Source organism: Vicia villosa, unplaced genomic scaffold, assembly GCF_029867415.1.
Source record: "Vicia villosa cultivar HV-30 ecotype Madison, WI unplaced genomic scaffold, Vvil1.0 ctg.004916F_1_1, whole genome shotgun sequence".
Taxonomy (NCBI): domain Eukaryota; kingdom Viridiplantae; phylum Streptophyta; class Magnoliopsida; order Fabales; family Fabaceae; genus Vicia; species Vicia villosa.
In genome coordinates, this window is record NW_026706541.1 from 65276 (window position 1) to 80835 (window position 15560).

Sequence of the window (15560 nt, forward strand, 5' to 3'; positions counted from 1 at the left end):
AAAGCGTCAAGAGCATCTTCCCAAGACTGAGAGGTCCGTAGCAATTCTCCAAAGGCTTGAAGAGCTATCGAAGGAGATGTCTGATTTAAAAAAGGAGTTAGACCTTATCAACAAAGAGGAAGAGGAGTTCTCTAAGGAGATTGCCCCCAAGCAAGAGCATATGTTGAGGATGACTGTTGATGCCGTCGCAGTCAGCAAAGCGACGGAACAGATTCAAACAGAGATTAAGATACTTAAAAAGGAATTCGACACCCTAGAAAACCGGGCCTCAGACCTTCAACTCTCATTGCGTGAATTTCAAAAAATTTATGGTCGTTTGTAATCTTGTCGAGACCATCTGCGTATGGCATAGTTTTGATGTAATTTATCTTTAGTATTTTTTGTAACTCTTTGACAATGAGTCTCCGTACCAACCGTTTAATGCCATATTTTCATTTTACTTGCTGGTCTTTAATCTATTTAACCAACTCTATTTCAAATTTTTAATCTACGTTGTCGAAATAGTGAGCTCCTAAAGAGTAGGTCTGTATCCCTTTAAGTATTTTCCATTTACCCTAATGATCTGTTGATCTGGAGCTAACTCCTCTAACTCATAAGTATTATTGGTAAAAACTTGGATTACCTTAAACGGTCCCTCTTAGTTTGATGACCATTTCCCTAGGAACCTGTCGTTTCTGTCCATAGGCAATATTACCTTCCAAACCAAATCGTTAATAGAGAACACTTTATTTCTTACTTTCTTGTTATAAGCTTTGGCTACTTTTTCTTTTCGTCTTCTCAATGAATTTAGAGTCAACGTTCTTTCTTCATCTAAATCGACGAGCTCACCTGTCATCATACTCCAATAGTCTTCGGATGGTATCTCATGTTGTCTTTGTATCCTTACTGATTGAACGTGTACTTCAAATGGTAACACGACATCGTGTCCATATGTTAATCTAAATGGCGTAGTGCCAGTCGCCTCTTTGGGAGATGTTCGACATGCCCACAGGGCTTGAATTAAGGACTGATGCCAAGTTTTCGGCTTTTTTCCTACATGCTTTTTTATTAGGCTGATTATCACCTTGTTGGCAGCTTCGACTTGACCATTCGCCTGGGCGTAGTACGGTGTCGGCGTCAATAACTTTATGCCAACCTCCTGGGCGAACTTCTGCATTTTCTTTCCAGTAACACGGTTCCTTGGTCATTTGTGATAGTCTCTGGTATTCCAAATCGACATATAATGTGATCTTGTATGAAATCTATCACAGCTTCTTGGCCGACGTTTCTCAAAGCTATAACTTCGACCCACTTTGTAAAGTAATCGATACCGACCAAAATATACCTCTGCTGTTTCGACAAAGCTGGTTTTATTTCCCCAATTACGTCTAAAGACCACCCTCTGAATGGCCAAGGCTTCATAATAGCATGCAATTCGCTTGCAGGGACGTGCTGGATGCCCCCATGCATCTGACACTCTTGACATCCTTTTGCGAATTCTATGCAATCTTTTAACATCGAGGGCCAATAAACCCCTGAGCGCATTAGAGTCCACTTCATCTTGTGGCCAACTTGATGCACACCACAAGCCCCACTGTGTATATTCGACACGGCCAGATAAGCTTCGCTCTCTCCCAGACACTTGAGCAGCACTCCTTCGGATGTTTTCTTGAATAGTTCGTTTTCCAACAAAATGAAACTGAGAGCCATGTACTTGATTTTTGATCTGTCGAACCTGTAGGGCTTCGTAGATATTCCACCAATGGCTTACGCCAATCATCTTCTTGTCCATTGTCGACTGTAAAAATTTCGAAATTTTCAGCGTCGACTGCCCCTAATTTTACTACAGACAAATCTGAGGGGGATAACACAGTTGCTCGAACTTTTTCTTTCACCTGAACATGCTCTTCATCACTGCCTCTCTTATATCCTGACGCCTCTTGTGTTAAATCATTAGCTTCTTGATTTTCTTGCCTGGGTATATGTCGAATATTCGCTGAGTCGAATCTTCTGAGTAGTCTGTTCGCAACCACAAAGTACATAATTAGATTTTCTTTAATGCATTTGTACTCCTTTGAGACTTGCTTTACTATCAACTCAGAATCTCCCATAATTCCGACATTCCTTGCCCCTAATTCTAGCAGCAGTTCAAGTCCAATTATTAAGGCTTCATATTCGGCCTTATTGTTGGTACCCATGCCACCTATTGAATACTTGAACTCTACTGGAATTCCATCTGGAGAAATTATGATTCCCCCAATACCCATGCAATTTTTGTGACTGGATCCGTCGAAATATAATTTCCAAGGTGCAAAGTCGATACACTTTTGAGGCATGTCAACCATAGAATGGTCGACAAGGAAGTCAAAGCACTACACCTGGGGCACAATCCCACTTGGGAATCCGGATTCTTGCATCGAAACAAGAAATCCAGCAAATCCTCATCTAGCCTGGGGTACACAGCAGCAAGTCGAACTTGGGGAGTTTCACCGGTACTTTCTTCCAGCATGTCATCAGGTATCTTAGTCAGTTCCACCATGTTGATATCAACAACGTCAGCAAACAAAGCCTCCTCTTGTTTGAGTGGGTCAACATCGATTTTCATCCTTCTGGAAGGAAATGTCAGTCGACCTTCCTGAAGTGACTTCTGGACCAGATCCCTGAAAAGAAAACATTGAGAGGTTAAATGCCCAAGATAATTATGATACTTGCAAAAACCTCTTTTTTGTCGCTGTTCTAATGGTGGTAATTTAGCATTTGGGGGTACTAAAATCTGACTATCTTTAACTAATACATCGAAAATTTCCTCGCATTTACTAATATCAAAAGTGTAAGTTTTAGCAAGGAATTTCGAATTGTTATCAAGAGAGACATTTTTTCCTTTCGACGGAAACAACGATTTACATTTGTATGCTGGCCCTGGTTTCATTTCGGCCAAATCAATCTCCGCCTCCATCGGTGAGATGTAGTCAACTTCGTATATAGGGTCCGTATCATCGTAATTGACGTAGGCTACTTTTTCCTTTTTAGCTTTGGCCTTGGTATGCCTGACTTTTTCTAGTCGTAAACGTTCAAGGCGTCGAACCCTATCAGCTAATTGTGACATACTTTTGACAAAAGTTAGGTATATTTTCTTCCTAATGGAATAATCTAAACCTCCTGCAGCCATCTGAACCAGTTCATGTTCGGGTACCTGCGTGAAACATTTTGCCTTAAGTGACCTAAACCTATTTAGATAGTCGTCGATGGTCTCTACAAACCTCCTTTTGATGTTCTCTAAGGGCAAGGGGATTTTACAGGAGGAGGAGTCTGTTGCATCACTAAAAGAGGTACATTTAAGGTGTTAATATATAATTTGAATCTAAATTGCACGATTTTATATTTTATCGATCGTTATATAATTTTTAGGCATCTGCTCGGGGGTCACAACAAGGGACACAGGACGTTCGTAGCGTACCACCTAAGGGTCCTCCGAAGCAAGCGGCAAAAAAAGATGGTGCTTTTGTGCCTCGATACCGGACGACGCTCGGAACACTTGTTGATATGTCTGATTTGAAGGAAGGTGCTCTCCGTCAAATCAAAATGGAGGAAGGTATCTTTGGTGTTGAATTCATGTCACCTATTGCAATAGATGACTTGGAAGATATTTTTACGCAAGAACAACTAGGCGTGTCTAATATGCACTCGTACATCCGGTAATATTCACTCATCCGATATATTATTTAATTAGTCGAACAATTTATTTACACATTATGTTTATTATGTTTTTCACTCATCCGGTAATATACACTAATATGCACTCATACATCCGGTTATTCACTCATCCGCTAATATGTTTATAATGTTTTTATTTAAGGTTGTTGCATGACAGAGTGTTGCGCGGGACTCCATTGTCAAACAGATTCCGTTTCGTGTCTTCCGCTCATTGCAGCGGAATGACAATTGCTTCGGAACCGGAATCAGTTAGACAGCGCTTAGTCGATAGATTCATGTCATCCGGCAATACAGAAAGTCTGATTCTTTGGGCGTATAATACCCAACCAGTAGGGTTAGTTTCTCATTCTTGGTTCATTTAATATTTGTTTCTTTTGCGTAACAAAATTTTCATATAACCTATTGTTTTAATTTATAGAGCACACTGGTTGTTGCTTGCTATCAACCCGATAAGAGAAGTTGTATATTATCTGAATTCGGTAGATGGTGAGTGGAGCAATTATCCGGCTATGAAGGAAATTATTGATGTGTAAGTGGGATCGTTCTAAATATTCTTGTATATTTATATATTTAATTATTTGTGAGATTGATCTAAATATATGCTTTTAATTTTTTGTTAGATCAATACAAGTGTTCCGAAGTCAACGAGACGCACATGTATCCCGGACTAAATCAAACAACATTACTTGGATCAAAGTGCAGGTACATTATTTTTCACAATTTTGCTTATAATATTTATGCTACTTGATAAAACAAGACAACTATAAAATCTTATTTGTTTTTCTATGTAGTGTCCGATACAGCGGAACAGTTCAGACTGCGGATACTTTGTTTTGAGGTTTATTAAAGAAATCCTTCAAATGAATCAATTAGAGATTCCAATTACGGTATGGATTTATAACTTAATTAGATAACTTCTTATAATTTATTACATTTAACTAAATCATTCATATTATGTTTTTATTCTGTAGTACTTTGACGAATTCCGTGCTGCTTCTTACACGAGACTTAAGTTGGAAGAAATCAAAGAGGAATTGTGTCAATTTTATATTCATCAGCTATTCATGTAGTAGGATTAATTTGTGTCGATTTGAAGAGAATATTATAGTCCTACCTATGGTTACTAACTTTGTTCATATTGTTGTCAATTAATATTTGAAGTATAATATTGTTGTTGATGCTAGAGATTTAGTTTGATTGACATAATGATGTATATATAAAATTTTGGATATTATAATGGTATTATATTAGTATATATATAGTCCTACCTATGGTTGAAAATATATCGTCGAAAATACATTACAGGTCGAAAATATTACAGGTTGAAAATATATTACAGGTCGAAAATATTACAGGTCGATCTGGGGGGCTGAAATTATAGGCTGCACTTTAAAATATCTCATTTAGCAACGACAGCGCTTTTAAAAAGCGCTCTTAAAGGTCCACATACGAAAGCGCATTGATACAAAAAGCGCTCTTATAGGCTGCTACAAAAAGAAAAAAAATTATGCAACCTACCAAAGCGCTTTTGAAAAAGCGCTCTAGTAGGGGGGTCTACCAGAGCGCTTTTTCCATAAAAAACGCTCTTATAGGCTGCTACAAAAAGAAAAAAATACGCCACCTACCAAAGCGCTTTTGGAAAAGCGCTCTAGAAGGGGGGTCTACCAGAGCGCTTTTTCCAGAAGAAGCGCTCTTATAGGGGGGTCTACCAGAGCGCTTTTTCTGTAAAAAGCACTCTTATAGGGGGGTCTACCAGAGCGCTTTTAGAAGCGCTTTCGTAGCCTACGCCAGCGCTGGCTTTTGCAGCGCTTTAAAGCGCTGTTAAAGGCCAAAAAAAGCGCTTTTAAAGCCCACGCGTGTTGTAGTGAGATAGTTTGACCCGACTGATTTTCGAATGGCCCTCATAAAACTGCTCATGGAAAAGTTTTTCCAATTTTGGCCATGAGTTGACAGAGTTTGGGGGTAATGTAGTGAACCAGGTGAACGCTGCCTTTGTAAGAGATGATGGAAAATGCTTAACTCTGAGACTTTCGTTATTCGCCATGTCTCTTGATTCAGTTAAATATCTGGCAATATGCTCGACTGTCGATTCTCCAGTTTCTCCTCCGAACTTGGTGTACTTAGGTATTTTCCAGCCCCTAGGATTCTCTGTCTGTACAATGTATTCAGCTAACGGGGAAGAATATGTCGACCTTTGTAGTGGAGTGTTCATTCCGTTTCTAGACATAATCCTTTCGATCATTGTAGTAAGGTTATTCTCCTTGGCCGCCTGTTCCTGTTGATATTGCTCAACAAATTGATCAGCATCCTGTTGTCGACCTACCATCACAACCTGTTGTCTCCCTCGTACTCCACCTAGATTTGATCGCCACCTAGGGATTTGATTCTGTGGTACTATTTCTTCATCTAATGAATCTTCTTCTAAAGGTGTGTGCACAACCACCTGCCTATGAACTTGAGGGGGTTGTCGACTAGTCGTCTGAGGTTCCCCCAGGTAGTTGCATAGTCGAGTGAGTTGATCGACCACCTGTCTATTCAAATCTGCTAATTCCTGCACTATAGGATTAAAACAGTTCCCATTTGGTTACTTAGCATGTTTACTAACTCATGATTGCTATCATCCATCTGCTGCCTAAGCACAGCTATAGATGTGTTGACAAAGGCACAGCTCTACCCTGGTTTTCCCTGTTTTGGGCACCTGGTGTGGATATTTGTGCATCCGACACCAAAGCAGGATTTGATGTCGACTCACTTCCGACCATCAAGGAATACGGCATTCCATACGTGGGGTCAGCAGTTCCGAAACGAGGTACATTGGGTTGAATAGGAGTACCTCTTGCTCTAGTTCCCCCTGGTGGTATCACATGGATATCTGTCGTCCCCATTATTAGAACTACAACATCTGTCTCTGCACCAGTTACTGGGTCCACCGGAGTAAGTACTGTATTCAAGGAGTCCAAAGAGTGAGAAGGGACTTCATCAATGTTATTTGGGTTAGGGTTTTTGTCATCCTAGACCTAACCTTTTTGGGTGGGTTTTGATATTGTTTCCCACTCCTAAGTTTCATATAAAAACTAGCACGATGGTCCCACTGGGCGTGCCATTTTGTTCACTGTGGAAATTGGTAAACAACCGCTGGTCCTCCCAAAGTCTTGAGACTAAGGGTTACTTGCAAGATCGACCAGTTGATCTTAAGACCACGTGCTAAAGTTCTTCGGGATTGTATCTGTTTTGTCGAAGTGTTTGAATGAGAAATGGTTTTCTAAGGCTGGTAACAAATACAATGTTTTTCCACACTAACTGCTAGATTCGACCGACAGGTGACTCGTGACCGACGGGGCGAACTTAGACTTTGTGATATTGTGACTACTCTGACCGTGACCTTTTGGGGGTGACTCGTGACCACCAGATAACGTTGACTCAAGGGTATTTTTTTGATGACAACAACCAGTTTCAATTTACTTGGTTGAAGCAAGGATTAAAAGAAAAAAAGAATATTGGTTAAAAAACACAATACAAATGAAAGCTTCGAAGCATATGATTAACAAGTAAAAGGATTGCATTGAAATTAAAGATGGTGATTCACATACATCAGAACTCTTAGCAACTCTTGTTTCCTGAAGGGCGGAAAATGGGCAGAGTGTAAGCAAGTAGTTTGATTGTAATAGTGAACACACTTTTCTACATTATTCTGACATATTTATAGGCTTTACATGAAGTAACCACCTAGTACAATCTACGACTAAGATTTAAATTATCAGCAACCGCCTCACAGGATCTTTCTTTGTGTTTTGGCACCTTTGGCACACGATTCTGGTCTGGTAATTGTTTCCTTAATATTTTAAACTTTGAATTTTGAACTCTCGCGCTTCATTTGTTTCTAATAACCGTCTTCTGTCGACACCGCGTCCCACTATCGAACGCTTCATCTAAAAAACTGCTAAGTATGGAACCTCCAAGTTCGACTTCTGTTCCTGCTTCAATTCCTAACCATTTTGACATCATGTACTGTCGTCTTTTGCTTTGTTTTACTTTTGTGCAAGTTTCTTGTTAGAATGAGGGAGTCCTCTGATGAGGACACGTGTCTTGTTTTGCCTCTAAGAATTTTCTTAGGGTAACACTTCTTCTACGACCAAGCCACTGAACCCAGGATAAAAAACGGTACTGGATACTACTGCAACTACTGAATCACCCACCCTAGGGGGAGCGGTATCTGATGAAAGTGGTGTAGAAGAATTAATCTCACAGATTTTGGTGAACAATCCAATGTTAGAAAACCAAGCGGACAGTGAAATCAAGAAGAAATTGTGGGTCGACGTTATCAGTGGCAACTGTCTACCAACGAATGGAATGAAAATCGAATTCACAGCTCCGAAGATCGTTTATGGAGAGGTGGAAGTCAAAATTGGAGCTGAAGACACTGATTCTGAAACACAATTCTGGGGCTCAGTGTTGATTATGTATGTTATAGGGAAGGAACTCGGCCCGAATGCAGTGAAGCTATACATGAACAAATTCTGGAATTTCGACCAACTCCCAAACATGTTCTATCATGACGAAGTTTATTTCTTGTTGAAATTTTACTCTTACAATGATAGAGATCAAGTGCTCACAAGAGGACCATACACTATACATGGTGTCCCGATGATCCTGAAGGAATGGAACAAGGATTTTGATTTCAAAAGGGATATGTTGAGAACTCTCCCAGTGTGGATAAAATTACCGAACCTCCCACTGTACCTTTGGGGTCCTAAAATATTTGGGGAAAATAGGAAGTGCTCTTGGAACTCCAATCTGTACAGATGAATGCACGGCCCAAAAACTTTGTGTTTCATATGCAAGGATTCTAGTTGAGATAGACATTACAGAGAAATAGAAAGAAAGCATCAAGATCAGAAATGAGGAGGGGCAAACACTCATTCAACCTATTGAGATGGAGTGGAAACCAAAGTATTGTGATATATGCAAAAGAGTGGGACATCAATGCTCAAAGGAGAAACCAAAGGCACAGAAACAATGGCAAGTCAAAGCAAAGCAAGCAGAGGTTAAAGAAGACATGAAGGAAGAAGAAACAAAACAAGTTGAAGACATATTTGGTGCATCAATAAAATGGACAGAGGTTTCTGCTAGTAGTAAGAAAGGGAAGTCCATCATGGTAAGGCCTACTCTAATTCTGAGGATAGCTTTTGTAGCGATATGTTTGATTCACTAGGGACTGGTAATGAACCTTTGGTGAATCTAGAACCTCCAATATGATAGTATCTTGGAATGTGAGGGGCATAAATAAATCTGGAGAGTGCAGAGAGGTTAGCTCCCGCATAGAACTGCAACCTGATTTGGTTATCCTAGTAGAAACTCATGTCAAGGAAAATGAAGCTCCCAATGTTAGGAATAATTTCCACCACTATTGGTCTTATATATACAATTATATGAATCACACCAATGGTAGGATTTGGATGATGTACAATGAGAGCAAGCTGAAAGTTAGATTTATGCATAGCACACAACAGCTGATCCATGTTGGTGTTTATAAAGTTGATGGTTCCTTGTTCTACTAGTGTACTGGTGTGTATGCCTTGAATACTCTGATGGAGAGAAAACATTTGTGGAGGGACATTGAACTACTTAAGCCGCAAAATGATGAACCATGGTTTATCATGGGTGATTTTAACAATGTTCTTAGGATTGATGACAGAATTGGGGGACATCAAGTGATGGCGAATGAGTATTGTGACCTGGTTGATATGATGGATAGGTTGGATCTTCATGAGAAGGATAGTAAGGGTGATCACTTCATGTGGACAAACAAGTAGTCTAATGGAACCATATACTCAAGGATTAATAGGCTTATTGGAAATTTGACTTGGCACCAACAAAACATGGATTTAACTTTGTATATCATGGAACCAGGTGTCTCAGACCATTCTTTTCTCTGCCTCAAAAATACTGATTTAATGGTGCAAAGAAGAAGATATTTTAAGTTCCCCAATCTGGTGACACAATATGAAGGTTACCTAGAGTGTGTTAAGAGGAATTGGGAGCTCCCCCTAGAAGGCAATGACATGTTCGGGATGTGGAAAAAGTTGCAAAGGTTACATGGTACTATTAGAAAGTTGAGTTTACATTTTAAAGGGATGAAGGACCAGATTCTTGTTGCCAGACAAAACCTTCAGCAGGCTCAGGAGGAGCTGATATATGACAGGCTAAATACTCATCTAATTGAGAGAATCAAGAACTTGATAGAGAAGGTTATTAATCTGAACAATGCAGAAGAGCAGTTGCTTCACCAAAGGACCAAACTGGATTGGATTAGAATGGGAGATGACAATAATGCCTTCTTCCATGCAATCCTTAAAGCCAAGACCAAGCAAACCCAAATCTGATATGATGTTAAGTGAAACATATAATGGGGAATAGACAAAAGCTCGTTCAATACAAATATAAACACCTTCTTCGTTTACTATTTTTGTTTCTCATTTGTGATCACTTAAAGTTAAATGTTTTCACAGTTTCAATCCAACAAATGGGTTACTGAGTTGTTGTGGGAAGTTTATGACATCAAAATATGTTATAAAATCATTCAGAAATACATGTTATAATCATATAGTTATAAAAACCAAATAATGTAGAGCAAACCAAAATCCGTCAACTTAAAGATTGTAATGTAAGCCATTAACTTGAAGAATTGAGTTGCTAATCAAAGTGGCATGATATAACTTGATGATTAACTTCACATATTTTGAAACTTCATTTGCAATCAAAAACATATTTTAAAATTTGATGGGTTTAAGTATTTAGTTGATCATGTAAATATCTTATTTTTTATGAATATTAGATATGGATGAATATAATGGCTTATTTCACACAAACAACAACCAAAAAATACAAAGACATAGATATATCGAACAACCCAAACATGCATGTTGCATATAAAACACTGTAATTGAAATAGATGACAACAACTTCTTATAAATTTTAAACTTATTCCTTCTCTGCTTGTAGGAAACACAATTGTTAATATTGTAAAACCAAAAACTCAACATAGTCAATAAACTTGAATTTAAAACAGAAACAAATCTCCAAAGTCACAAAGTAAAAACATAACATAAACAATCCAATTCTTTGCATTAAAACATTTTGGCTAACTAAAGGATCTACTTAGGGTTCTAATTATTTCACCTTTTTTATCTCTTTGGTTATCTTGGTTGAGGAAAGTTGGACACTTTCAATATCTTCTACTGCATCAGTTAAAGATCTCTTTGACAGAGTCAGGACACAATTTTCAACACCAGGGTCATAATTTGCAGATGTAGACAAAGGCTCCTGCAATCATCATGCATAAGAAAATATTAGTTTAGAGTAAGCAACAATAAATGTAGTACTCAAGGTGTTCATATTTTAAGGAAATGATTTACTGAAAAACTTCTTAGTTCCTCTTATGACAAAGGATCAGGTGTTTGAAACTTTGGTGTATGATGTGATGTCACAACGATTTTAGGACACTTGCTTCAAACACAGTTGAGTATATTATATTGGGAAGTATCGCTTTTTTTACGGGAATCTTTGTAATCTTTGAAGCCAATGACAGAAAGTCAGCCATATTTTGGCTGAAAAACAGCTCTAATGGCCAACTACTTTTTAAAAATTGCATCAAATGCATAAGGGAATTCAAGGGGAATATCTTTACTGGCCTGAATTAATACCAAAACCTATATTAAAATTTAAATTCTAAAAAATTATCTGTTGAACAAACTGAAATTAACTAACTCTACCAACTCCCTTCTCATTTGAAAAGCAAACTTTCCAATTAACTTCACTCAATTGTCATCCCAAAAGACAAACCTTGCCTTGAATTTCATATCAGTTGCCAAAACTTCAAGCTTATACCTACATTAATTGTGATATAATGAAATTTTCACTCATAAAATTCAATAATGGTTGGCATTTGTTGAATTAGTAATAACAACTACTTGATATACACAATACCTTGGCACCTTTTCAACGGTGATGTGATTACCATATCACATCAGCTTTCCATCTATTAAAGACACACTTTTTGTGCACTTAACACATCCTTGACAATAACATCCTGCTTGGCCATCCTCAAATTTCCCCAACATGGCAACGGTCACACAGGTTGTCTCCTATGATATGGGTAATAGAAACAAAGGTAAAACATATGTTGTCGATGCATAAAGTAACGATAAACAAAAATCTATATTACATGCTGAAGAATGGTTATTTCAGAAAGGCTTAATATTTCGGATTTTCATATAAACTTATCAAAATCAAAATACTATGAGTTTTAGGTGGCTTCAACTTGCAGGCTTAAAGAAGATAACAAAGGAAATTTACCTTTAAGACTGTCATGTTTAGTAAAAGAAACAAAAAAAATGTATCAAGAGTTGGAACAAATTTGATGATTGGAGGATTGATCCGGTTAGATGTCTCAATTATAAAGCTTTGTAGATTTTGGCGTTTTGTTCTTTCTGGTGATCCCCGCTTTCTCTTCTCGTATTAAGCATTGATTATCCCTTGTACTTCCTCATACTTCAAGTTTTTTCTGATAAAGAATTGCCATAAATTATCTACAGGAGTATCATACCATATAAATTAGGTTGGTTTTGATGTGGAAGTTCAAAACCCAGCAATATTTAAAAAACTCAAAATTTTATAATTATTATTAGTCGAAAATAAAAAGCATAGTTATTTAAATTGAATGAGTCAAGCATTAGAAAGGGTAATACAAGAATTATAAATCTACAAAAATATCAATACCCTTTCACCAATACCAACAAGAAAAACTAACAACACAAGAAATAAAAAAAAAATTGCTCCACTTCTAAAATTCATCAAACAAACTAGTCAACTCTTGAAAGGTATGATGTGTAGCATGAAAAGATGCCTCCTTAGATCCTAAATAAAAATTTCTCCACTTCTAAAATTCATCAAATAAATTTGTCAACTCTTGAAAGGTATGAAGTATAGCATGAACAAAAGATGCCTCCATAGATGATGTTTAATTCAAACTTTCTAGTAGGGGAAAATATTGTGTTGGGCCTACAACATCCATGTTTGAATTCCAAACAAATTAGCTTTGTAGTTACTTAATTTATACTTGACCAAGGAAAACAAATTACCCAAATTATAGTCCTCCACCAAAAACATTAAACAAAAAGTATATTAAAGTGAAAAATTAATAAAAGTAAACAAAAAAGTAATGGAGGAATGAAAATATTTATCTACTAAATATAACAAACGTATAGTTAAACCACCAGTGCATATGTTCTAATCTCATACCTATAACTGGCTATTTCTTGTGTGACATGTTATATTATGTGTTATGCAAGGTTCGTATGGCTTATGTGAGGTTAAATATAGATGTTAGGAATTGATTGTAAATTAAATGGATCAAAGTAGGATTTGTGAATAAAATTACTTTTTAAATAGTATTTCAAGAACTCTCAATGTGTCTTAGAGTCAACACAGAGGAATATCTAGGATAATTCAGCCTATATTCGAGTTTGCATAAGACAGATGAAAATCTGAATGTAAAGAAGATAAAATCATAAATTTGTAGTGAAAAAGATGGCTTTTTGTTATTTGTTTTTCTGAATTTGGAATGATCAATTTATAGGCCAAGTAGTGTTGTTTCACAAGATTGCGAACCTCGATGAAACACACCCTTACAACAATACTTTTTACTAAGAGTTGCAACATTTAGCAACACTTCAAAAGTGGTGCCTATTTTGATTGTTAACTGCAACATTTCTTGATATTTTGGAATACGCCCATGATCATTAATTATTGTTATTAATTACAACAATCCTCCACTTATTTATAGCATTGAAAACTTAGAAACATTACCTACATTCCAAAGAATTTCTCATTTATAATGACCTTGAGTCTTTAAACTATTTAAAGGGGAAAGGTATGTTGAACAAGATGCTAAATAAATTTAATTTTTTGAACAATTTTCACATGTGATCAAGTATAATAGGAGTAGAGCTAATTTCAAATACACAAGTCAGACAAATCATGACTAGGAGGACCTATGACAATAACATATCAAGAAATATAAAGAATCCCTAAATCAAGTAAGAACTAAGTTGGTTTAATTCGACCATTATATATTTTTCTCTTATATTACTCATAAATAATTAAAATTTAAAATGGAACATGTATCAAATCTCTCTCACTCATTTCTCACAACATACATTGTCGGGATGCATAGCTTTTTGTTGTCACTAAAAATAGTTGCATTTCAAAAATATAATCTCCACAAATCCTTACATACTTTATCCTCTCTACATATTTTCTTCTGATTCAAAAAACTACTACCCATCTCTTCTAATGGTTAAACCAAAATTTTCTTAAATTTGCTCAATTTAAATTTTATTGCCAAGAAGTGAGAAACGCTAAATCAAAGGTTGAATGTATCGTATGAAGTGAAATAAAGTAGAAAAAAGAACCTTAATCAATCAAGTTGATTTCTTTACTTTTTCTTTCTTCTAAGAAACAACCAACCTTTCATTTTTCTTACGAGTGAACATTGTTATTGTGTTGAATTTAGAGTGCTTATGTTAGGATGAAAAATGGCTAATGTAACACCCCGATTTTATTTTTTATTTTACTATTAGTTATTTTATTAATTATTTGTTTTATTAATTATTATGTGATATAGTAATTAATTAACTATGTATTTTGTGATATATATATATATATATATATATATATATATATATATATATATATATATATATATATATATATATATATATATATATATATATATATATATATATATATATATATATATATATATATATATATGGGGTTAGCGAGTGTGAAAATGATAAAATAAGCAATTGGGTCTAATAAGGTGATAGAATGAGTAAAGGTGTGGGTTAATATTTAGTAAGCCCATTTAGAATGTTATTTTAGTGAGAGTTTAACAAAACAAAGAAAAATAGACAGATGGTGAGAGAAGTGAAGAGAAAAAAAGAGGAGAAAAAAGAGAGAAGAACGAGGCAACCCTAGGAGGAAGAATTTAACCTAAGGTAAGTGTGGGTCTTCATTTTGTTATGGGGTATATGATTTTATGCGATGGTTAGTAACATGTTAGAATTTGGGGATTTTAATTCTTAGTTTTTGACATGTTAGGTTTTGTTGAGAATCCTTGAATTTGATAATTAAAGCATGCTATGATGTTAATACTTGTTGATATATGATGAATACATGTTAGAATACTTATAGTTCATGAGTTTTGTCTGTTTGAATTGATTTTGGGGTGAAAAAACGTGTGGGTCAGAATCTGTCCGTAGTGGATTTTTTTTGCATAATCCTAAGAGCGCTTAACGCGGTGGAACAGGCTTAGCGCGATCTGCTTTTCAAAATTTTATATTTGGAAAAAATGAACTAGATTATGTAGGCTATTGATTTATCATGAATTATGGTGAATTTTCTGAAAGTGTTTGGATGAGTTTTGAGACAATTCTTTGTGAAAACATGATACTTGAATTTTGCATGTATGTATGTTGTGAATTGCAATTGGTTGAGAATAACATTGTTGAGCTTTGTTTGCTACATGTTTTTTATGGTGTGTTGATTTGGTGAAGGTTATGAAGATGTTTTCATGAGTAATTGATAACATGAATATATGAATGTTTGTGAAAATGTGAGGAGAACTCATATGTGAGCAATGGTGGGATATATGCTTATATAATAAAGATTTAGAGATGGTCTTAATTGCATATAGTTGTCAGTATTTGCATATGCATTCATTTATCAGGTGAGAAAGAGGCAATGTCCGTTAGTTTCGTAGGAAACTAGTGACTTGTCCTAAACATTGGAGATGGGTTTGAAGC

General features: G+C 36.2%; 1 protein-coding gene and 1 long non-coding RNA gene across 3 annotated transcripts; both read right to left on the bottom strand.

Moving 5' to 3' along the window:
- Nucleotides 1-5536: 5536 nt before the first annotated feature.
- On the bottom strand, nucleotides 5537-6578 carry LOC131642391 (uncharacterized). Its single transcript, XM_058912645.1, has 2 exons — nucleotides 6368-6578; nucleotides 5537-6249 (listed from the first exon to the last, which is right to left on the bottom strand). Exons 1-2 carry the CDS (start codon nucleotides 6576-6578, stop codon nucleotides 5537-5539), a joined length of 924 nt encoding a protein of 307 aa, XP_058768628.1.
- Nucleotides 6579-10637: 4059 nt separating this feature from the next.
- On the bottom strand, nucleotides 10638-12387 carry LOC131642390 (uncharacterized). Of its 2 annotated transcripts, XR_009295871.1 has the most exons (4): nucleotides 12049-12387; nucleotides 11680-11837; nucleotides 11536-11580; nucleotides 10638-11016 (listed from the first exon to the last, which is right to left on the bottom strand). It is a non-coding gene; the product is annotated as an uncharacterized LOC131642390 (long non-coding RNA). The 2 variants fall into 2 exon arrangements; XR_009295870.1 differs by having other exon boundaries at nucleotides 10638-11580.
- Nucleotides 12388-15560: the final 3173 nt, after the last annotated feature.

Excerpts from the sequence above, each read along its gene's own strand:
- LOC131642391 (XM_058912645.1), bottom strand. The coding sequence starts at position 6,578 with ATGGGGACGACAGATATCCATGTGATACCACCAGGGGGAACTAGAGCA. Across the intron at positions 6,250-6,367 it reads CCAAAACAGGGAAAACCAGG|TGCAGGAATTAGCAGATTTG; the intron begins GTAGAGCTGTGC and ends TTAATCCTATAG.